Source organism: Lemur catta, chromosome 2, assembly GCF_020740605.2.
Source record: "Lemur catta isolate mLemCat1 chromosome 2, mLemCat1.pri, whole genome shotgun sequence".
Taxonomy (NCBI): Eukaryota; Metazoa; Chordata; class Mammalia; order Primates; family Lemuridae; genus Lemur; species Lemur catta.
In genome coordinates, this window is record NC_059129.1 from 64042961 (window position 1) to 64066603 (window position 23643).

Here is a 23643-nt window from a genome sequence, read left to right on the forward strand (position 1 = left end):
TAGTTAATTCAAATCTTACAATGTTTTTCAGTACTTTGAGCAAGTTAGTGCTTGCGGTACCAGGGGTATGCAGAGAAGATTCAGATATAAATCCTCCCACAGAACCAGGGTCTAGAGGAAAACATAAGCCAAGTGTTATGAGAGGTCCACATAGAGTGTCTTGGGTCTTTTGATGAGGGAGAGACTATAACCATCTGGGGAGGCCAGAGAACACTTTCTGGAAGAGATCCTTTTTGAATTCGGCCTTGGGGCAAGCCTGGAAATTAGGAAGACTGAACGCACAAATAAAAGGCAGAAAATGTATAGAACGATTAGTATTTCAAGCTTAGGATAATGGTGGCACCGATACATAAACACTAATAGGCAACGTAAGGGAAGTAGTTGGTGTGGGAGATTTAGTTTTAGTGGTTTGAAACTGCCACTAACGAATTTGATAGGGAATCTAGAAAAAGAATATTACAAGTTTTGGCAATTATAAAGAATCACCATTTTTTAGAAAATGGGCTATTAACATATCTATGTTAACATTTAAATGCATTAATGTGGATTTGGGGCCTTATAGGAGTTAAGAATAGAAATTTGATATTCTTTCCAGTTAGAATTGTAGAACCATGGGATTGGAAAGAACATTAGAAAGCCATTCTTTTTTTATGGGGTCCCAGGATGGGACATAGTATGGGTGCATAGCTAGTAAGTTAGTGGTAGAACCAAAAATTGAAATCAGGACTTCCAACTGTTAGAGTGAGGTTGAGAAAAAAAATCTTAAGAGCTGATTATCATGCATTTGCTGGGGAGGAAAGGAGGCAGGGAGTCAAAAGCCATGTTTTAAAATGGAATCTTGGCTAATGTTTCTCTTTGTCAGGCAGTAACTCCTAGGAGGTGGCATCAGTGAAGACTGAACAGAAATGGGAAGAGAGGGAGGAAATACATTAGGGAAGTGATGTATCACAAAAGTCAAGGAGAAAATTTTGAGAACAGGGTAAAGTCCACAGAGTCCCTTGTAGCAGAGAAATTGTTTAAGATAAGGACTGGGAAAAGGTGATTGGATATGCTGAGTGGATTACTCAACTTTGGCTTTGGTGAGAGGTGTCAATATTGTGGTAGAAACCAAAAACAGCATTATACTTAAAAGATGAAGGGGTAAGAGACAATGAGTAACCTTTTCAAAAAATGCACTAGTAAAGGGCTGTTACAATTGTATTAGCTTAAAGATCATGGGATTGTTTATTTGTAGGTTTAAGACTGAAGGAGACCTGAGTCTGTTTGTAGGCAGTAGAGAAAAAAAGAACCCACCAGAGAGGGTGGGCTTGATGAAGATATAAAATAAAGAAAATCTCTCTCAAACTGAGCAGAGTTAAGCTCTCTTTCCTTTATACCACAACTATATTGTACATGCCTTTGCTTTAACACTTATTACACCAGAATGTAATTATTTGTTTACATGTTCCTCTTTCCCCCACTAGTTTGTGAGTTCCCTGACAGGAGGAGTATTTAACTTTCTGTCTCATTGTCATCCAGCGACTTAACTTAGTAGATGCTTAACAAATGTTGGAAGAATGAGTGGGCATATTTAGGTAAGAGGAAGATCGTAGAGTATGCTTGGTGGTGTGCAGAGAGAAGTAAATACAAACTAAAACACACAAGTGGAAAAGTAACTTATGGAAGGAAGGAGCATCAGATAGACATGCCCCCCAGCCAATAGGGAAAAAGTTTTGAGATAAAGCAAAGGGAATTTGATGGAGTGTATCAGCTGGTTTTACTCTTACTTGTAAAGTAAGAGGTGTGTTCATGAGCTGAGAATAAAGGCTTTGGGAATGGTGTTCTGGATATAGAAAAGGTTAGGAACTGCCGCCAACGTATTTGATAGGGAATCTAGTCAAAGAGAATATAGAGGCTTTTTGAGCAGTCATAAAGAATCACCTTTTTAAAAAAGGTTATTAACATATCATATTAACATTATCTTGGGAAGATTAATATTTATAGTTAATGGTAATGACTATGTTTGTATACTCTTTTCTTTTGACTCCACCGTATCCCTCAATTTACCCTTGATCCATGTGTGTATCCTTTACTCAGCTGAAGCCACGTAGTAATTTTTATCTCATCCTTTGGACCTGCATTGTAACCTTTTGTCTGAGATGAACACAGATGTGCAGTGCATGTGGGCAAGCTGTAAATAATATTTTGGTTTTATTTGATATATTTATTGAGTAGATCTCAGTAGAGTGAAACAGCTGGTGGACTGTATTCTAAAGGGCAGAGAGTTGATGAAAAATCCATGTAAAACATCTTGATAAGGTTGCATTTTGGAGCTTGGCCTAAGCACAAATTAGATCTTGAAAGCTCCAAATGCACATTAAAATATTGTATGAAAGTCAAGAACAACATCATTAAAATATGTGTAAGGTAAAATCAATGTAGGTATTTTTATCCAGGGGAAAACTACTTGAAAAAGATACCTTCAACAATAGAAAATAGATGTTTTAAATAACCAGAATTTTGATGATCAGAAGAGAGATTATTGTGATTTAGCTGGGATCACCTACTTTTTTTAAAGCATACTTATGGGATCACATTTCCCTTTCCTTTTTGATTAGCCTTAATAGTGTTACAAAATCACTGAAGATTAATAAGCTCAGTGTATCCAGTTTAAGAGGACAGCAATTGAACAACAAAATATGGCCAAAGAAAATGGGAAGTCTGACATTAATTCTTCTCTCCTCTCCTCTCCCAAAAGAGGAAAACGTGGTGATCAATTCACCAATAAGACATAAAAATTCTAAATGTTTATATGCCAACAACATGACTTCAAAATGCATGAAATAATAACAGAGAACTAAAAGAAAAACTAGATAAATCCACAATTACATTTGTAGATTTCAGCACTGCTCTCAAGTCATTAATAGAACAAGTAGACAGAAAATCAGTAAGGATATAGAAGCCTTGAACAACACTGTCAACCAGCTTTACCTGATGGGCATCAATAGAACATTTTACCCAACAACAGGAGAATACATTTTTTTTTATGTGTGTGTGAAACATTAATTCAGATAGGTCATACTCTGGGTCTTTAAAAATCCATCACAAATTTAAATGAATTGAAATCATATAAAGTAGGTTCTCTGACCATAACCAGGGCGATAAAGCAAGAAAAAGAGATACAAGCAGATTAGAAAGGAAGAAACAAAGCCTTTCACTATTCTCAGAAAAAGTGATTATGTAAATAATTTCAAAGAACCTACCAAAATGCTACTATAACTAATAGGTGGCAGGATACTAAGTCAGTATATAAAAATAAATTATTTATTACAATGAACAATTGAGAATTAAATACTTTTTAAAGTACCTTATACAATAGTACTAAAAAGATAAAAATATGTGCAAGATCTTTATGCTGAAACACTAATGAAAAGAATCAAAGAACAAACTTGGAGGCATATACTACCTGAATTCAAGATTTTCTATAATGCTGTTATAATTAAGACAGTATGATATTGGAGAAATGATAGAGATCAATTAGACAGAATAAAGAGTTCAGCAATAAACTCACATATATATATGGACAACTGATTTCATACAAATGTAGAAGAGCAGTTCAATAGGGAAACGATAGTCTAGAGTTCTAGAACACCTCGCTAGTATTCTAGAACAAGTAGTTCTAGAACAATTGGATGCCCATATGCAAAAACACGAAAACAAAAACCTAGATGCATACCTCACACCTTATATAAAAATTAACGTGAAATGGATCAGACCTAAATGTAAAACTTCCAGAAGAAAACAGAATATCTGTGTGACTTTGGGTTTGGCACACACCATGAAAGAAAATAGTGATAAATTAGACTTTATCAAAATGGAAATTTTTGCTCTGCAAAAGACTATGTTAAAAGAATGGTAAGATAAGCCACAGACTAGAAGAAAATATTTTCAAATCATATTTCATAGAAGACTTGAATCCAAAAGATATAAAGAACTCTCAAAACTCAGGAATCAGGAAACAACTTTTTAAATAGGCAAAACATTTGAAGACATTTCACCAAAGGAGAAATGTGAATAATAAATAAACACATGATGGAAAATGCTCATTAGTAAAATGCAGTTTAAAACTCCAGTGAATACTATGATACACCGATTAGAATTTGTCTATTAAAAAAAAAAATCTGACAATACCAAGTGCTCTTAAGGATGTAGAATGACCAAAAGTCTCATACAATAGTGAAGGAAACGCAAGCAGTGGGGCTACTTTGAAAAGGAGTTTGGCAGTTTCTTATAAAGTTAAACTTACCCACATGCTGTATGAAAGAAGCACTGATTCCACTACTATGTATTTATTTATACAATTCAAACAAAATCATAGGTTCACACAAAAACCTATACATAAATGTTTATAGTGGCTTTACTCATAATTGCCCCAAAGTGGAAACAACCCAAACGTCCTCCAACATGTGGCTGTATGAACAAATTGTGGCATAGTCATACAGGGGATTACTACTCAGCAATAAAAAGGAACAAACTACTGGTACGCCGAACACCATGTATGGTTCTAAAAAGCATTATGCTAAGTGAAAGAAGTCAGACTCAAAAGCTCCATACTGTATGATTCCATTATGTGACATTCCAGAAAAGACAAATCTATAGGTACAGAAAACACAGTGGTTGCTGGTGGGGAGGTGCAAAGGGATGGGGGAAATATTTTTGGGCAATTAGACTGTTGCATTTTGATTGTGGTGGTGATATCATGGCTGAATTTGTCAAATTTTGCAGATCTGTTATAAAAGGGATATATTTTACTGTATGAAAATTATTTTTTAAAATAGAATAAAAAGAGGGTGAATGGAAAGTAGCACAATGACCCAAATATTTATCTTTCATAGCAAAAATTCAATACGGTTAAGAAATCAAGAACTCAAAATATAAGAATGTAATTTAGAGTGATATAGGCAACATCCCATGTAATCAAAAATGGAAATGGTTAAAGTATGAGCCTCTTGGGAGCAGACCAAGCAATAGGAAGAAATGTGATGTGGGAGCTGTTGATGCTGATAATAGCCATACTGTACTTAAAATAATTTTTTTTCACTTCTACATGCATTAGTTTGATTAAAGGTTGAAAAAATGTTTCATCTTATATATGAAGTTTAAGTGGTCATATGCCTAATGGGTAGATGGTAATAGCAGTAATGATAGATGACTGTGAGATCTTTGTGTATGGATTTAAACCTTTATCCCTCAGAGCTCCCAGCACCTAGCATGGTTATCTGGTGCGTATTAGGAACTGTGAAGGGTTTGAGACTGTACCTTACTTGTAAGCTAAGAACTTAGCTGCCACAGTTTCATGGATGTTGGCAGAAGACATGACAGTTCTAGTAACAGCAGCATATCATATTTTCTCACAGTAGTTCCTTGAGCCCCAGTTTCCACAGAGGAACACGAAGAGGGCCAGGTACCTACTACATGTGCAGCGGTTTGTGTTGGAGGAGAGAGACCTGAGTTTAGGGAATCTGAATCTTTTATAATGGACAGTAAACATGTCTACACATTCATTCAGTGGAAGGAACTGTATCTTTCAATTGAACAGCCTTTAAAAAATGGTCTGGAACAAAGGTCCTTATTGCCTCTGCTTGCAAAATGTTCAGAAACTTGAGACTCCTGGGAAATTCTCTCTCAATAGTACATAGGTGGTGCCCACTGAATAAATAATATATTAGTTTACAAGCTATATTGGTCAATTTTTTATTGGTACCTTAGTTTTCCTTAAAATATTGGTATGCATTTTAATCTCAATTTACTTTCATTAACATATCTTTTTGAAAATTTCAATGAGTTAAAAATCTTTTCAATGCTTTGTTAGTTTGTTTAGTTAACCATATCTATCCATAGTTCCTGCCTGATTTAGTATCTGACTTTTCTAATTATTCTAAAGATGGTTTTATTTTGGTTTTTATCTTTTGTTTTATTTTTAGCCTTTTCTTTAAATAACTGTAATTTTATGATAGAAATATATTTCAAGATACAGTAATTTTAAGAATGTGTTCAAAATATTGAGAATAAAATCTTTCATTGGTCTTAAATGATTGTCTTTCTCAGAAGAGATTTTTTCCGATTGTGAAAAGGTACACGTGACATTTTCAAATTGCAGTTTTTTTCACTAAGCCCATAACAGTGTGCTGTGTTCTATTAGAGTAGGAAAATTGTCTTTTTGCTATACTAAATCACATATGGCATATCTTGAACTCTCACAAAGCTTAATCAATAAACAACAATAATTGCTGCCTACAGACTAAAGTTGGTAGTTCACTGTAATGTATGCCACAGTAAACATCTTTTTTTGTAATCTCTGAATGCTTTTACTCTTTAGTATTCTTTCTTTCTTACTGTGTAGTGGTGAGTGGTGTAATTGGTCTGTCATTGGAAATAGAACGATTTGAAGCCACGGTATTTATATTTTTAAATTTTTTTTTGGCATACTGTGTGCCAAGCCCTGTGATGGAGGCTATACACAAATAAACCGTATCTTATTTGATTCCCACCACAATATAATCTCTGTTTTACAGATGAGAAAGCTGACGTTTGGAGAAGGTAAAAAACTGCTCAAAACCATAGAGCTAACATACGATAAGGCCAAGATTAACACCTGTGCCTGACACTGAAGCTAAAGTTCCTTCTACTGCATTGTTCTGCTTCTCTGTAGTATTTTTCTTTCTATTTTAAATTCAGTTGAAATTCTATTTGGTTTCTTTTCCCATGGAAAGCCATTACTGTGAAGTGAATAGTGATTTTTTATGTACCTAAATTTAGGAATATGTGTAATACATTATTTAAACACTGGCAAATATGAAATAAAGATGAGAATAATTCACAAAATGTAAATTATAGGTGGTAACAGGGTTTCCAAAGATCTGGTTGCTTTTTTTATTGAGGTGAAATTTACATGATATAAACTATTTTAAAGTGTACAGTTTAGTCCATCCATAATCCAATACATCCATAATCCATACACAAATATCCAAACATTTTCATCACCCCCCAGAAAACTTCACTGCCCATTAAGCAATCACTGCCCAGCCCCTGGCAACCAGTACTCTCCTTTCTGTATGTATAGATTTACCTATTCTGAATATTTTATATCAATAGAGTCATCCACTATGTGACCTTTTGGGTTTGGCTTATTTCATATAGCATGTTTTTGAGTTCCATCCATGTTTTGTAGCATTTATCCCTTTTAATGGCTGAATAATATTCCATCACATATCTATGCCACATTTTGTTTATCCATTCATTCATCAGTGGGCACTGGGTTACTTCCACCAACTAGGTAGCTTAAAAGAATTTTCCCTATGTGTCTTCTCACTGTCTTCCCTCTGTTAGTTCTTTGTGTCCAGTTCCCTCTTTTTGTAAGGACACCAGTCATACTGGATGAGGACCCACCTTAATGACCACATTTTAATTACCTCTGTAAATGCCCTGTTTCCAGATAAGATCACAGTCTGAGGTAGTGGGGGTCAGGATTTCAACATATCTTTTGAGGGACAAAATTCAACTCATAATACCATCCTAATAGGTGTGAAGTGGTACCTCATTGTGGTTTGATTTCATTTCTCTAATGATTAATGATGTTGAGCATCTTTTCATACGCCTTTTGGCCATTTGCATATCTTCTTTGAAGAAATGTCTATCCAGTTCATTTGCTCATTTTTGAACGGGGTTGTCTTTTTGTTGTTGAGTTTAAGAGTTTTTAAAATAGTTTGGATACGAGACTATTATCAGATACATGACTTGCAAATATATTCTCCCATTCTGTAGGTTTTCTTATCAACATCTTCTTGAAAATGTCTTTTGATGGACAAAAGTTTTGAATTTTGAAGTCTAATATGTTTTCTTTTGTTGCTTTTGCTTTTGGTGTCATATCTAAAAATCCATTGCCAAGTTCAGGATCATAAAGATTGACACTTAGGTTTTCTTATAAGAGTTTTATATTTAGGTCACTAGCTTTTCTATTTGGGTCACTGATCCATTTTGAGTAATTTTTGTATATGGTATTAGGTAGGGGTCCAACTTCATTCTTTTACGTGTTGCCCAGCACTATTTGAAGAGACTGTTTCCCAGTTGATGGTCATGAACCCTTGTCAAAACTCAATTAGACATAGATGTATGGGATGATTTCTGGACTCTCAATTCTAATGCATTGGTCTATATGTCTGTCCTTATGCTAGGACCATGCTGTTTTGATTACTGTAGCTTTGTAGTGAGTTTTGAAATCAGGAAGTATGAATTCTTCAATTTTGTTCTTATTTTGTAATATTGCTTTGGCTCTTAGGATCCCCTTGCAATTCCATTTGAGTTTAAGGGATTAGCTTTTCTAATTCTGTGAAAACAGCCATTAGAACTTTGATAGAGATGCCATTGAATCTGTCTGTAGATTGCTTTGGTTAAATTGACATCTTAACAATATTGTCTTCTAATCCATGCACACAGGATTTCTGTCCTTTTATTTAGGTCTTAATTCCTTTCCCCAAAGTTTTTAGCTTACACATCTTTCACCTTGTGGGCTAAATTTATCCCTAGGTATTTATTCTTTTGGATATAAATTGAACCATTTTCTTAATTTTCTTTTCTGATTGTTCATTGCTAGTGTTAGAGATACAACTGATTTTTGCATGTTGTTCTTATATCCTTTGACTTTGCTGAATCTGTTTATTAGCTCTATTAGTTGTGGGGTTTTTTTTTAATAAATTCAATAGGATTTTTCTCTTTATAAGACCAGTGATCTGTGAATAGGTATAGTTTTACTTCATTTCCATTTAGATGCCATTTATTTCTTGCCTAATTGCTCTTGCTAAAGTGTGGAATAGCAGTGCTGAACACTGGCTGTCTCATTTCTGATCTGAAGGGAAAGACATTCAGTCCTTCACCACTGAGTATGATGTCAGCTGTAGATTTTTTATAAATGCCCTTATGTTGAGAAGTTCATTTGTATTCCTAGTTTAAGTGGTTTTTTTGTTTTTGTTTCATTTTAATCATGAAAGGGTATTTGATGTTGTCAGATGCTTTTTTGGCATCAATTGAGAGGATGATCATGTGGGGTTTTTCCTTCATTCTATCCATTAATGTGGTATATTATATTAGTTGATTTTCCTATGTTGAACCATCCTGGCATTACTGGGATAAATCCCACTTGGTCATGGTTTACAATCCTTTTATGTGCTGCTGGATTTGGTTTGCTAGCATTTTGTTGAGGATTTTTGCATCGATAGTTATAAGGAATCTTGGTCTATAGTTTTTTTGTGATGCCTTTTTTTAACCTTGCTATCCGGGTCATGCTGGCCTCATAGAATAAGTTAGGAAGTATTGACTCCTCTTCTGTTTTTGGAAGAGTTTGAGAAGCATTGGTGTTAATTCTTTAAATGTTTCATTGCATTATTGAAAAAGCAAGTCTCCTAACTATTATTGTAGAACTATCTATTTCTACCTTCAATTCCTTTCAGTGTTTGCTTCCTGTATTTTAGGTGTCTGTCTTTAGTTGCCTATGTTTATAATTGTTACATCTTCTTGATGGATTGACTTTTCATTGTTAATATAATGTCCTTTTTTGTCTTGCAACAATTTTCGACTAAAAGTCTGTTTTTTTCTGACATTGATATATCTGTCCCACCTCTCATTTGGTTGTTCTTCATAGGATATCTTTTTCTGTCCTTTCACTTTCAACCTTTTTGTGCCTTTGGAACTAAAGTTAGTTTCTTATGGGGGGCATATAGTTTGATCTTATATTTTTATCCATTCTTCCAATCATTGCCTTTTGATTAGAGAGTTTAATATATTTATAATTAAAATAAGTACTGATAGGAAGGATTCATTTTTGTCATTTTGCTCATTGTTTTTGATATGCCTTATACTTTTGTCCCTCAATATCTCCATTAGTACCTTGTTTTGCATTTAAGTGTTGTTTTGGTTTTTTTGTAGTGAATTTAATCATTTTGTGCTGTTATAACAGACTGGGTAGTTTATAAAGAGCAGACATTTATTTCTCACACTTCTGGAGGCTGGGGAGTCCAAGGTTGAGGGCCCGCATCTGGTCTGGTGAGGACTTTCTTTTTGCTTAGTCTTCACATCCCAGAAGGCAGAACGGTGAGAGCGCTAGCTGGCCAGCCAGCCCAAGGCTACTTGAAGCTTCTTTTATAAGGGCCTTAATCCCACAGAGGAACAAGCCCTGATGGCCCAATCACCTTTTAAAGGCCTCACCTCTTACTACTATTACATGGCAGCACCTGAAATTTGGAGGGGACACATTCAAACCATAGCATGCACCATTTTGATTCCCTTTTCATTTTCTGTTCTGTATTATTTTTTATTTTCTTAAGAGTTTTCCTGGGGATTACAATTAACCTCTTTAGCATATAACAATTTTTATTTAATACCAACATAACATGAATTGTATATAAAAAATGCACTTCTATATAGCTCTGTCCTTCCCTCTTTATGTTATCGTCACAGAGTACATTTTGATACATTGATACATCTTGATACAATGTTAATAAGTCATTAACATTGACTTATTGTTTTATGCATGTCTTTTAAATCATCAGAAAAAAAGAGGAGTTACAAATCAAAAATATAATGCTGGATTTTTGTATATCTATGTGGTTACCTTTACAGTGTTCTTTCTGTTTGTATGGCTTGAGTTACTTTCTAGTGCTCTTTCATTTCTGTCTCAAGGACTACCTCTAGTATTTCTTGTTGGGCAGGTTTACTAACCATAAACTCCCTCGGCATTTGTTTATCTGGTAATGCCTTCATTTCGCCTTCATTTTTGAAGGATAGTTTTGTCAGATATAGGAATCTTGGTTGGCAGTTTTGGTCTTATAGCAAAATGTTTTATCCCACTGCCTTCTGGCCTTATTGGTTTCTGCTTGAGAAATCATTAATCTTATTGAATATCTCTTGTATATGATGAGTCATTTCTCTCTTGCTGCTTTCAAGATTCTCTTTTTGCCTTTGGCTTTTGACAGTTTGTTTATAATGCATGTTAGTGTGGATCTCTTTGTGTTTATCTTTTTGGAGTTTGTTGAGCTTTTCAGATGTGTAAATTTGTGTCTTTTTCCAATTTGGGAAGTTTTCAGCCATTATTTTTTCAAATATTCTGAGTGTTCCATTATGTGTATGTAGGGTGCACACAATGGTGTTCTGCATGCTGCATTGGTTCTGTTAATTTTTCTTCATTCCTTCTGCTCTTTAGGTTAGATAATCTCAATTGACCTATCTTCAAGTTTGCTGATTACTTTTTCTTTCTGCTGAAACTGCTGTTGAAACTCGCTTGTGAACTTTTCATTTAGTTGTCTTAGTTTTTAGCTCAAGAATTTCTGTCTGGTTCCTTTTTATAGTTTAATTCCCTTTATTGCTATTTTCTATTAAGACATCATTCTCTTGATTACCTTTTATCTGTGGTTTCTTTTAGCTCTTTGAACATATTTAAGACAGTTGATTTAAAGTCTTTGTCTAGTAAGTATATGCTGCGCTTTCTCAGGAACAGTTTGTATTCATTTCTTTTAATGGGCCATACTTTTTTTCCTTGGATGCTTCATAATGTTTTATAGAAAACTGGACATTTTGAATATTATAAATTGTTAACTCTGGAAGTCCAATTCTTTTTATATAACCTGTCTGCATTGTCCAATGTAATACCCACTGGCTCCATGTGACTTTTTAGCATTTGAAATGTGGCTGGTCCAAATAGAGATGTATTGGAGGCAGTGTTGTGTTGGTAAAGTAGGTCTCGGCTGATTTCTGTGGTGTAAATATTCCTACTGTGGCCATTGTCCAGCTAACAATGTGATGTTGCTGAGCCCTGTTGAGAAGAGAGTTGGGAATAGATGTGCACAGTCAGCACTCACAAGCCAGTTCGAGTCAGCGCTTAAGTGTAAAATATATACCAGGTTTCAAAGAATTTGTGTATTATTTTAAAAAAGAACATTGTAAAAATCTCAGTAGTATTTTTATATTGATTACATGTTGAAATGACAATATTTTGGAAACATTGGTTTAAGTAAAATATTACTCAAAGTAATGTTATCTGTTTATTTTTACCTCTTTAATTGTGGCTATAGAAAATTTAAAATTTAAAATCATAGACGTGGCACATATTTCTGTTGCAGAGCACTGTACTAAGTAGTTACAGGTGACTATTGAGAACCTGAGACTATTGAATATTACAGTGATTAGATTCTGTTTCCACATTGTATTTTAATGTTTGTTTCTGGTGAACAATTGTATTTGACCTGTTAAAACCAGTATTTACTTTTGTATATTGACTCAAAAGTATACATAAGGCTACTAGTCATTTTTCAAATTGTTTGATTGAAACAAGGTATTATTTTACAAACGTGTTTTGTACTGTTTTTGAAATTTTTCTCATTTTATTAGTAGTTTTTTCAATAGGGAAAGAAAATGTGTTATAGAATTTTGACTCAGCATATTTTTAAAGCAGATCTAATTGGTGCTTACAAGAAACTTAATAGTGAAATTAAAACCATGCAATATGAATATGAAGAAAGTATGCTCTTATTACTTCTTGGGAGGTTGATTAACCTCTGCTTTTCATAGTCCAAAAGTTCTCAAGAAGTTAGTGGCCATATTAAGTCTAAAACTGGTAAATGCCTTTTAATGAAGAAATCTTTCAAAAGGGACAGTTTACAAAAGACTTAAAAGTAACTCTATGTCAAGAAGATTTTATGGCAAAGATAAATCTCAATGACTTCTTACTTAATGTTCATATAAATCTAAACTACCTAAAAACTCCTATGATTTTCTTAGGTAAGAAGTACTTGTCAATGGATGGTAGTATTCAGTCTGTCCATTACTTTATGAACAGTAACTGCTTTTAAGAGCAGCTTTTTTGTCTATTTTGTCTCCAGGAGCATCTCTTCTGATTTATGAGAACAGTACTTTGATTGCTACACTTAGCTTTGCTTTTCCTAGTGTCATAGTTGAAAATGTGTACATTGTTCTTGGTAAATCCTAGAACTACATTAAGGAAAAGATGGGAAGTTAAGCATTAGAATTGGTGTCAGCAGGCCATGGTTGTATTTTTGGCTTTATCACAAAGATCACTGAACATCTAACTTGATTTCTGTGTATAGCCTTCCTTTCTTATGTTGTGAAAGGTGGTTCAAAGAAAAATCACTTTGGAAGTCAAGTAACATATACCATTCTCAGCTAAACCTATTAATGAAAACTTAAATTTGTATTAAAATGGAAAACATTCTTAAGACATATTAGTACTCTGTTTATAGTTGTGCATCTTTCTATAATTATTTTTTTTCATTATATGAGAAATGACTGATATATATAGAAGAATTTTATTCAGTGGCATACAATACTGTCATTTATGATAGGATACTATATAAAATCCAACCTGTCTACCTATAGTCATAAAACTATTCTCCTAGCTTAGTTCTGTTTCTTGATCAATTTTATAAAGTATACTCCCAAAGGCATCCTCTCCTTTTTTGGAGCAGCAAACTTCAAGTACCCAGAAAATTAAATATCTGACTTTAGTTCATAAAACAAATACTTGGGATTTTTAGTCTGCTTAGCTTTAAGCCATTTCAGACTTCTTGGTGGTGTTTACCATCAATTTACAATACATTAAAGGTTATTAAGTATGGAATGTCTGATTTCCTTAAGTACTAAGTTTGACAGCTGATATCTCTGACAATTACTCACTTTGATACTTCTTGTTTTTTTGTTTTTGTTTTTATTTTTTACTGTAAAAGTACAACCTCATTCTTTCAAATGCACTTTTGGCTTGTGATTATCTTTCAAAAATTTTTTTAGAGCAATTTTTGTGAAACCATGGATAAGTCAAAAATGCATGTTATTTTTTAATATGAGTTCCATCGTGGAACCAATGCAGTGCAGACAGCTCGAAGTATCAACGAAGTGTTTGGGAAGGATATGGCTAGTGAACACATGGTAAGTCAGTGGTTTGAGAAGTTCCATTCTGGTAATTTTAATCTTAAAAATGAGCCACGTGGGCAACCTGACACCAAGGGTGGATAATGATGAGCTGAAAGCTGTAGTGGAAGCGAATCCATCTCAACCTATGTATGAATTAGCAGCAAGGTTTGACGTTACTATTCCAACAAGATTGGACCATTTGAAACAAATAGGTAAGGTAAAGAAGCTGGCAACGTATTTCTCTTATGATGCTCATTTAATTCATCTTGAAGCTTGCCTTTGCTGTCACGACACAAAGGTGAACTATCTCTACATCATATTGTTACATGTGATGAAAAATTGATTCTTTTTGACAATTGCAAGCATTCAGCACAATGGTTAGATAAAGATGAAGTGCCAAAACACAGTCCAAAACCGAATATTCATAAAAAAAAAAAAAAAGCTAATGGTGTCTGTTTGGTGGTCCAGTGCTGGCATTATCCACTACAGCCTCATGGAACCTGGTCAGATGTTTACAGCGGATGTCCACTGCAACCAATTGGACGAAACGATGAGGATGCTTGACATTAACCAGCCAAGATTGGTCAGTAGAGACAGGCCAATTCATCTGCAAGACCACATGTCACAAAAAACAATGCTGCTCAAACTACAGAAGCTGGACTTGGGAACTCTCTGTCATCCACCGTATTCACCAGACCTTGCATCAACTGATTACCATTTCTCCCAGGCTTTGGACCACTTCTTGCAAGGAAAAATATTCAATTCTCAACAAGCTGTGGAAAACACCTTTCACGATTTCATTGCCACTCACTCTCCAGGCTTCTTTGCTGCTGGCATAAACAATCTACCATAAGCAAAGTGGCAAAACTGTGTTGATACTTTAGGCACACACTTTGATTAATTGTACTGCTTCTTGTTTGAGATAGAATAAACTACACTGTTGATTCGAAATCAGACATTTCATATTTAATGACCTAAATATTTCTTATTAGCTAGTTTCTATCTCTGAATTTATATTATTATTTTTCTTTTGTAATCCTCTAGTCCCTGGAAAAACCTTTAAGTGACAGGTTTTAAATTTAGCTTCTGTTTTCAATAGCATATCAAGGAGATATGATACATCTCTTTTTGAAATAATATCTTTGAAAATAATTATTAAATCAATATAAATGCTTTTCATCATTTTCATGAAGATCATAGGGCATAGTGATTCTGAACTGGCTTGTTTTTATAGTACTTAAAATAACAGAAAACTCAAAGCACAGTACCAGTAACTGAACCGTGGAGCTGAGGTTTGGCAGTACTTTCTCCATGTCTCTAAACGGGCTTAACACATAGATTCTCATTTGCCTTCCCTCCCTCCTCCTTCCCCTCCTCTTCCTTTTCTTTCTTTCCCTCCTCCATTCTAAGTTCACTTAGTTGTTGATGTTCCCTAAAAGCTTAAATCCTTTAATCCAAAATGTTGGTATTAATGTACACTGAGAAAATAAATATTTTGGGTAGGAGTTTAAATATTGCTTTGCAAGAATCATTTTCTTGGTGCCTATTTAATTACAGTAAAGTATGGTAAGTGCTCTATAAGTACTTTAGTAAAAATATATTCAAAGTGTGAGTTGCAGAATCAGAGGGGAAAGATCTTCTGTTGAGGAGAGAGTGGAAGGGAATTCTGCACCTAGGAAGGGACATTTAACTGGGGTTTGAAAGTTGAGTAGGAATTTCCCTCACGGAGGGAAGTGAGGCGCATTAGACAAAAGGAACCACATTCATTGAACACCAAAAAATAATATTTGGGTGATGACTGTATTCCAGTTACTGTTCAAGGCACTGGAGATATGTGATGAATAAAACTGATGGGACCCCTGCCTTCGTGGAGCTGATCTTCCAGTGGGGATGACAAATAAGTAGTGAAAGAAAACTACAGCAGGATAAGGGAGCAGGATGAGACTTGCCAGATTTAGATAAGGTTGTCAGGATGTGGTTTCAGGAACCGTAGTCCTGGGAGATCTATGAAAAATGAGTTCTGGGGACAAATTGTTATAGTTTGAGAAACACCACCCTGATCAGTCCTGCCATAAAGACACTTAGATAATTCTAGATTAAACCAAGTCAAAGAACATGTTTGTCAAGAAAATACCCTGATCACACTAGGATTTCGGGAGCTAAAATTCCAAGGAACACACTGCAGTAGAAGCTGGACAGCGTGGGAGGGCCCCCACGGCCAGGTGGGGCAAGACAGGAGCCCAGAGAGGGAAGCCGGACCTGATGAGAGAAAGGCTTTTGGACCATGATGAAAAGTTCGTGCCCCATCCACAGCTGGGAGCCAGCAGTGCCAGAATTAGCTTTGGATTTTAGAAAAGTTACTTTGGTGGCAATATGGAAGCTGTCTTGAGTGAGGAAGGGATAAGAAAGAGAATGACGAGGGCCTGAACGATGGAGTGGAAAAGGTAGGTTTTAAAGACATTTGGAGGTAGAATTGACTCAGTCTGATAACTTTGTTTATAGACAATAAAGAGTCAGAAAAATTCTTGACATCCAAATGTTTCAAATGAATGAAAGTACATTTTCAAGAGAGGGAAACTTGGCCCTGATCAGACAGTAGGTGAAGGAAGGTCACAGTGGGGGGGTAAGGCAGCGACAGGCTAAGCTGTGCTGAGTTTGTGAGAAATGGGAGCCAAGGAGTGTGTTCGAAAGTGAGCCAGACTTGGCATCGCCACCGCATTTTTCTTTCACCTTTGAAATAGGGAAGGTTAGAAATGGAGTGGAGAAATGGAGTGGTCTAATTTTGAAAGGTTGAGCTTTTTAGGAATAAACAAGCTTGTCATCACTTTTAAATAAGACACAATATGACCTTGAATTAGAGACAAATCATCTCCCTGTCTCATTGGTGAGGGCAGCATACATCGCTGTACAACACTCTACTCACCAAAGCCAAGCACGGGCAGGTGGCTGTATTCTGCTGCCAGGTAATCATCTAAACCTCATTGGCAGGCACTGAAGCAAAAGGCAGAGAGGAATTTGCAGCTGGCAGGAAATACTGGAGAATTATTAGGAAAAGAGAAGGAAGTGTGGTTCGAAGTTATAAAATGTGTGTGTTTATATAGAGAGAGTTCTATTTTTGTATATATAGTTCTATTTTATATATCTATGTGTATGTAGCGTTTCCAAGCAGTGTTTTTGTATATGTTCATCAAGTGAATATGCTCTATTACTGATCAGATTAGGAAAATATCACCCTATTTGCTCTTTGTTCCTCAACTGCAAAGAATCTTGGTTAGCCACTTCATTAGAATTCTCTCACAGAAAAAAACCAAAAAACAAAGCAGTAATTCACCTTGAGGATGAAATAGTAGATTTTGGCAAAATGCATTTTGCCAAACTTAGCAAATATTAATATGATAAATTTGTTTTGTGAAGATGATAAACTGCATTGTTTTATTTTTAAAACTCTAATATTATTCTTGGTGGACTTTAGTCAATTTGGTAAAGAACAGTTAAAAAAGAGAAAAGCCAAAGAATACTAATTACCGATGTATAGTAGTTTGATATCACTACTCCTAACTTTTTCTCAGCCTTTTGATTACTGATGAACTGGATTAGAACAATAAATGGATTGTTACACTTGACATTTTGGACTTTAGTCTGGAAATATTGGCATTAAAAACTAAAAGTCATACTGCCATTTGAGCAATATTCTTAGATCTTCATAGGAATTGTTTCTTTAAGTAAAAATTTTATAGTTTTCAAAATGTCTTTGTTTGATATGATTGTTCAATTTGTTATGTTTTTCTAAAGAAAAATTAGGAAACTACTAGCTCAGGCATCAGAGTTGGCCCTTGATTTGGTTCCCTCTGAGCTTTGGAGAACTGTTCTTTGGTGTTAGTGCTGTGTGCGAGCAGAAATCGTGACGTGCTCTGGTTCTTCTAGGATGGAGCCTGAAAACTGGAAACTCAGTTAAACATTTTTTTATGAGCTGTGGGTTACACTTTGATGTTTACAAGCTACATAAACTGCAAGATACGGACTCCATGTCACTTATCCCATTTATCTGGCTTTTCACATTTTTCTTCTACCTGTTTCTTTCTTCTTCCTGTTTGCTTCCTTTTTGTCCCCTTATATTTCTTCCTCTTGGGGGGTTTCCACCTCTGTGCAGCCTGTGTTCCCCTGACCCATTCTGTTTCTGACCTCGCTCAGGGCCAGTCCCTACCTGCCGGCCTTGAAGAGCTCTCTCTATAACAAGGGCCAAGGTCAGTTTGTAAGGACAGATGTCTGGGTCTTCAGATGCTGTGCTGAGGAAACCTGTCAAATCGTTTCCCTGACTACATCTTCATTCTGATTTCTTTACCTTGTGGAGCATTTTGATTTTGACCCCAATTCTGTTCCACAGAGTCCACCTCAGGCATCTGTCCTTCTTGGATTTTGGCGTTTGTTTGCCAGGTTTCTAATCTTGCTTCTATATCACAAACTGAATTTTAGTGTCTTGCTCATGCCTTAACTCTTCCTTCCCGTTCCCTGATTTTCAGCTTTGTATTTCCTGCCTTGAAGTCATCCAGCCCATCAGCAAGATGTATTAGCACCATCCTCAAAATAGAGATACCTGCAGAATATTTAATGTAATGCTTACCGGTGATGTTCATTTCAGAAAAATTTAGCGAAATGAGGTACAGAAAAAGTCTCAAGCTGCATTCCATATATAAATGCTAGAACATCAGAATCACTTGTGAAAATTTTGAAGTCAGCAAATAGGGTATGGATCTACGATGTTGCTAACACTAAAAGAGACTTGAGGTGTCATACTAATGTTACTGCACAGCATATGTTGGCTAATCATGTTGTTTAGTGGCTAGTAAGTGCTATTTTTGGTATTTCACATTTATTTTATGTGATAGTTTGTTTCTTATATATTGGCATTTTCCGGAGTTTTAAAACAAGTTAGCTTTATTTAGGAAATCAGTTGGGCTCAGCAGGAGGAGGAGGTAGGGTTGCATGTAATGCATTAATTTACAACACTGGGTTTTGGTGAATGGGTAATACTATTAAATAGAAGGGAAAAGTTCTAGTGTTCAATAGTGCAATAGGGCAACTATAGTTAACAATAACTTATTATATTTCAGAATAGCTAGAAGTTTTCAAATGTTCCCAGCATAAAGCAATGATAAATGTTTCAGGTGAATCATGTCCCAGTTACCCTGATTTGATCATTATACGTTATATGCTTGTATTAAAATATAACTTGTACTCCATGAATATGTACAATTATTATGTACCAATAAAAAATTTAAAAAAGAAACACTGGGGAACAGATTCCTCTTGAGCATTTTCATGCTGAACATGTGATTTTCAGAAACAGTTTATGGCAGTTAAGTGGGAAATGATTCTGTCTCCCAATCTGACCACTTTTCACCACTATTGCTGTTACTACCCTGGTCCGAGGACTGATCATTTATTCCCTGGATTCTTGTAATGAGCTCCTTGTTTCTACACCTGCCCTTTCCGCTCTGCTCCCAGCACAGCAGGCAGGATGATCTTGTTAAAAATGTAAGTCAGTTCCCTATATCCTGTGCTTAGCACAGTGCAGTCGCTCCCCACGTTACTCAGAGAGAAAACCAGACTTCAGTCATTGGTCCACAAGAACTTCTCTTTCTCTCTTTTTTTGCTTTTCCTATATCTCTCTAATAGAGATCATAATCTTAAATTAAAATATATGTTTTTATTAGTTGGATTTTTGAGTAATGTTTCATGTTTTCTATTGTCATTTTAAAAGCATGTTTTTTATATTCCTCTTAAAGCAACCAAGAGATTTTTTTAAGTCTTTCTGTGGTAAATGGTGCTTATGAGACAGACACCTTAAGAGGATATATTTCTTCATCTCTGAAATGAAGATAACATCTACCATTCATACCTACTCACCTCAAAGCAGTCTTTTTCTTGGATTTCTTTTTAGCTCATTTTTCGGTCCTCTGTATTTCTGTTACTTGGTATTCTCTCTTCTCTCCCTCTCTACCTCATCCCCAGAGGCCTAAATTTGTCTGTCTTTGAATAGCGTTTCCAGCCAAAGGGGGAAAAAACCCTCTAGTGTCTTTTTTTCTCATCACACCTTTACATATGTACAGAAAACTTTCATTCACCTCAAATATGCTGCGACATGACTGGTAAGTTAAGGATAGATGGTTGGGTGATTTATTTGTAGATTGTAGGCAAATTTCCAGTAAAAATTCTTCCTAAAAAGATAAAGGAAAAACTCAATTATTTTTGTTAAGGAAGAGCCCTCCCTGGGAGTGGGGGTGGTGGTGGTGGAGATTGTTGTGTGATTAATCTAAATTTAATTTTTTTATAGAAACTAGAATTTCCAGTAAATCTCCTTTTCTCACATTCTGTGGCTTGTATGTCAGTTGTTCTTAATAATGTTTTTACATATTTGACCATCAGGCAACTATTTTTATTAATGTTTCTTATAAGTATTTCTTCATAGCATGTTTCCCAAACATATATATTAGTTTGTATGTACATAATGTTACATATTTACTTTGCAAGGAAGATATTTAAAGGTATTACTTCTGTTTTACATACATAGAACAAGAAATTTATATACATAGAATGTTAGATTCATTGTTTTGTTTTTACGTAAAAGGAACTTACATAGTTGAGCTTTTTTATTTCTATGAATTAATTTTCTCTTCAGGTAATTTATGACATGATTTAAAATTTATGTTTGAAGTCTTTACTTCTCCAAAATTCTAATTCACAGATATTAATATATTGTTTATTATTGATGTTTGTCAATAATTATTTGCACGTTTATTTCCATACAATTTAAAACTCTGTGTGAAAGCATGAGAGAATAGGAGCTACAGTGTTAGCATTACTTGGAAAACTTTGTTACTTTCTTCATTTTAAAATTTGTCATTCATTTCAAATTGATGTATTTTTAATTTTCGCTCTAATAATTCAAGAAAAGTAGACAGGTCAAATGAATTCTGTGATTGGTTGGCATTTACACAGGTCTTCCATAAGATTTAATAAAAGGTGATATCGAATCAGAAAAGTAATCTATAAGACAATCAGAGAAAAAATCTTTTAAGCACATTCCTGTCAGTATTGTGTGATGCCCATTCTGCAACTGTAATCTCTTTGTGTATCTGTCAAAAGACGTAAAGCTATATTCAACAATGAGGATGGCAGGAATTTGAGACTTCATGTTCATTTCTTTTTGTGACAGGAAGTTCAGCCTTTTGAAAAGGGAAAGAAATTAACATTTCTCCAGAATTATGGTTCCCTTCATTTGAGGTTCTCTCTTAATTCCAGCATTTTACTGTGTTTGATAAATAGGCCAAATATATATTTTATTTGTTTGGGGATGTGGGGAGGTGATGAAACTATAGATTTCAACTGGCATTGCACTCTGCTGATAAGGATGGGAGTTTGCACCGCTCTAAAGAGATTACATGAAGTAAAATTGGAAAGCAAATCGTATTTACAAAAGATAGGATGATGTTCCTAATAGGTGTTCAGAATAGACTATTCACTCTTACATTCTGCTGAGCTTTACTAGAAATAACTTCATTTCAAAAAGGACAAATCTGACTGACGGTAAAAGCATTCCCTCTTCACAGATACTTATCCAAAGGGTTTCCATTAAATTTTCCTGATGGGCACACAGCAGTATTTTATGTTGTATCTGTATAAACTAGTAATGTGGAAAATAAAAATCTAAATAGTATGCTTGATTGCTTCATGCACTAACCATTAGATTACTAGATTTATATCTACAATTTTGGAAGAGATGTTGCAATATGATGTTCTGACAATAACTGTCAAAGTCATAATGCCAGGATCTATTTTCATCTTGTTGTCGAGGTAAAGTTATTAAAATGCTCAGTTGGTAGGTCAGAAAGATCACTTACTATCTCTTGTCCTCTGTAGTTTAATGCTGACCTAAACCGCTACTGTATAATGTCAGAATTATCACAGTGTCCGGGCTGCAGAAGTACAACATGCTACATGATTTATTGCATTTCCTGTCTGGAATGAAGATTACAAAAATGCCAAGCTACAGTGGCTTAGAAGAAACTTAACTTCTAATTTTTCTCTTTTTCCTCCTTCATTTTAGATTTTGGATTTAGTAAAGGGTACACATTACCACATAGCCTGTCAGAAATACTTCGAGATAACACATAATGTAAGTAAATTTTTTTACTTTACAGCCTAATTCTTTGTCTTTTGTTACTCTCTATCTCATTCAGGGTTTTTAGTTGCAGCAATGGAAACCACTGTAGCTATTTTCAGCAGAACGGGATTTATTACATGGTATTAAGTAACTTACAAAATTTATAGAAGGGCCAGAGAACTAAGCTTGGATGCTGCAGAACCAGGAATATTGGAACTAGAAGAAGCTACATCATGAGAAAATCTTACTTTACTGCAGCTGCCACCTACCACTCCATATCTAGGGATGAGACCAAGGGTCAGTAAACTTTTTCTGTAAAGAACCAATTTGTAAAAAATTTAGGCTTTGTGGTCCATATACATGGTCTCTGTAACAAGTACTTAACCTTGCCATTGTAGTGAAAAAGCAGTTACAGAAAATATGTAAATGAATAGGTATGACTAACCCAGTAGAGGGTTGTTTATAGAAATAGATAGGGTCGAGATTTGACCCATAGGCTTTAATGTGCCAATCTCTGAACTAAATCTAGAACCTCTGCCACAGCTGCCCAGAAGAACCAAAGATTTTTGCCACCTTCCATTCAGAAAATCTTGATCCTTCAACCTCATGTTGTTGTAATCTAACTTCCAAGTCTCATATTTATCTGCACGGCAGAACCTAAATTACATGTGGACCCCCAACTGTAAGGGAGTCGGGGAAATGTATTTGGTTCTTACCTTACCAGCCTCCTTAATACAAAAAGGCCTGCTAGGTTACTGCAGTGAGTGCTGAACGACCCAGTCTGTCTCAGAGTAGGTTCTGAAATGTGTAGAGCAGGGGTCACAAACTCAGGCCTACAGAGATCAGGCAGGTAACCCAAAAAAGTGAAGCTGGCTGAGATTAATACCAGAGAGTAAGGTAGAACTATGGTACACTGAAGAGTTTATGCCGTTAGAGACATTCCCATTGACAAATTTTAAGGCCCTGTGCAGGCCAACACATCTGCAGGTGAGATTCAGCCCACTGGCCCCTAATTTGCAACCACTGATCCTGAGCGTGGATTCCTAACCTGGGACAGACATCCAGGAATGGACTTCGGAGGTCCGTGCTCCTCTTGCTGAAACATTTTGTCTCTGAATGCATATGTGCATCTTTCTGGAGTCTGTGGCATTTATCAGGGATCCATGACCCTCCCCAAAAGATGTTGCATTTATTGAATTCATCATCAGTTACTATGCTAAGTTTTATAATTATTTTTATGTTTCTGTTTAGTTGTCACAAAATAATTTTTCTATTCTGGTTATATCCTTGCAGAATTTCTTGATAGAATATTTCATAGGAAAAGTATATTCTATAACATACCAATAATAATTAAAATAATAATAGTAATACCTGCCAGTATCTATAGAACCGTTAATACGTGCTAGGCACAGCACTAAATTCTTTGAACATAGTAGCTCTTTTAATTCACACTACAGTAAGGTACTATATATATCCCCATTTATGAATAGAATTTGGAGAGGCTGAGCAACCAGTGTAAGGTCATA

The 23643-nt window shown here is 35.2% G+C and overlaps 1 protein-coding gene across 1 annotated transcript in view; it reads left to right on the forward strand.

The window, feature by feature from the left end:
- The window catches only part of PRIM2 (DNA primase subunit 2), a 269780-nt gene that overhangs the window by 239603 nt on the left and 6534 nt on the right, over nucleotides 1-23643 (forward strand). Inside the window, exon 13 of the mRNA XM_045543797.1 lies at nucleotides 22061-22129. Coding sequence (XP_045399753.1) covers nucleotides 22061-22129 — 69 coding nt within the window. The remainder of the gene's footprint in view (nucleotides 1-22060; nucleotides 22130-23643) is intronic.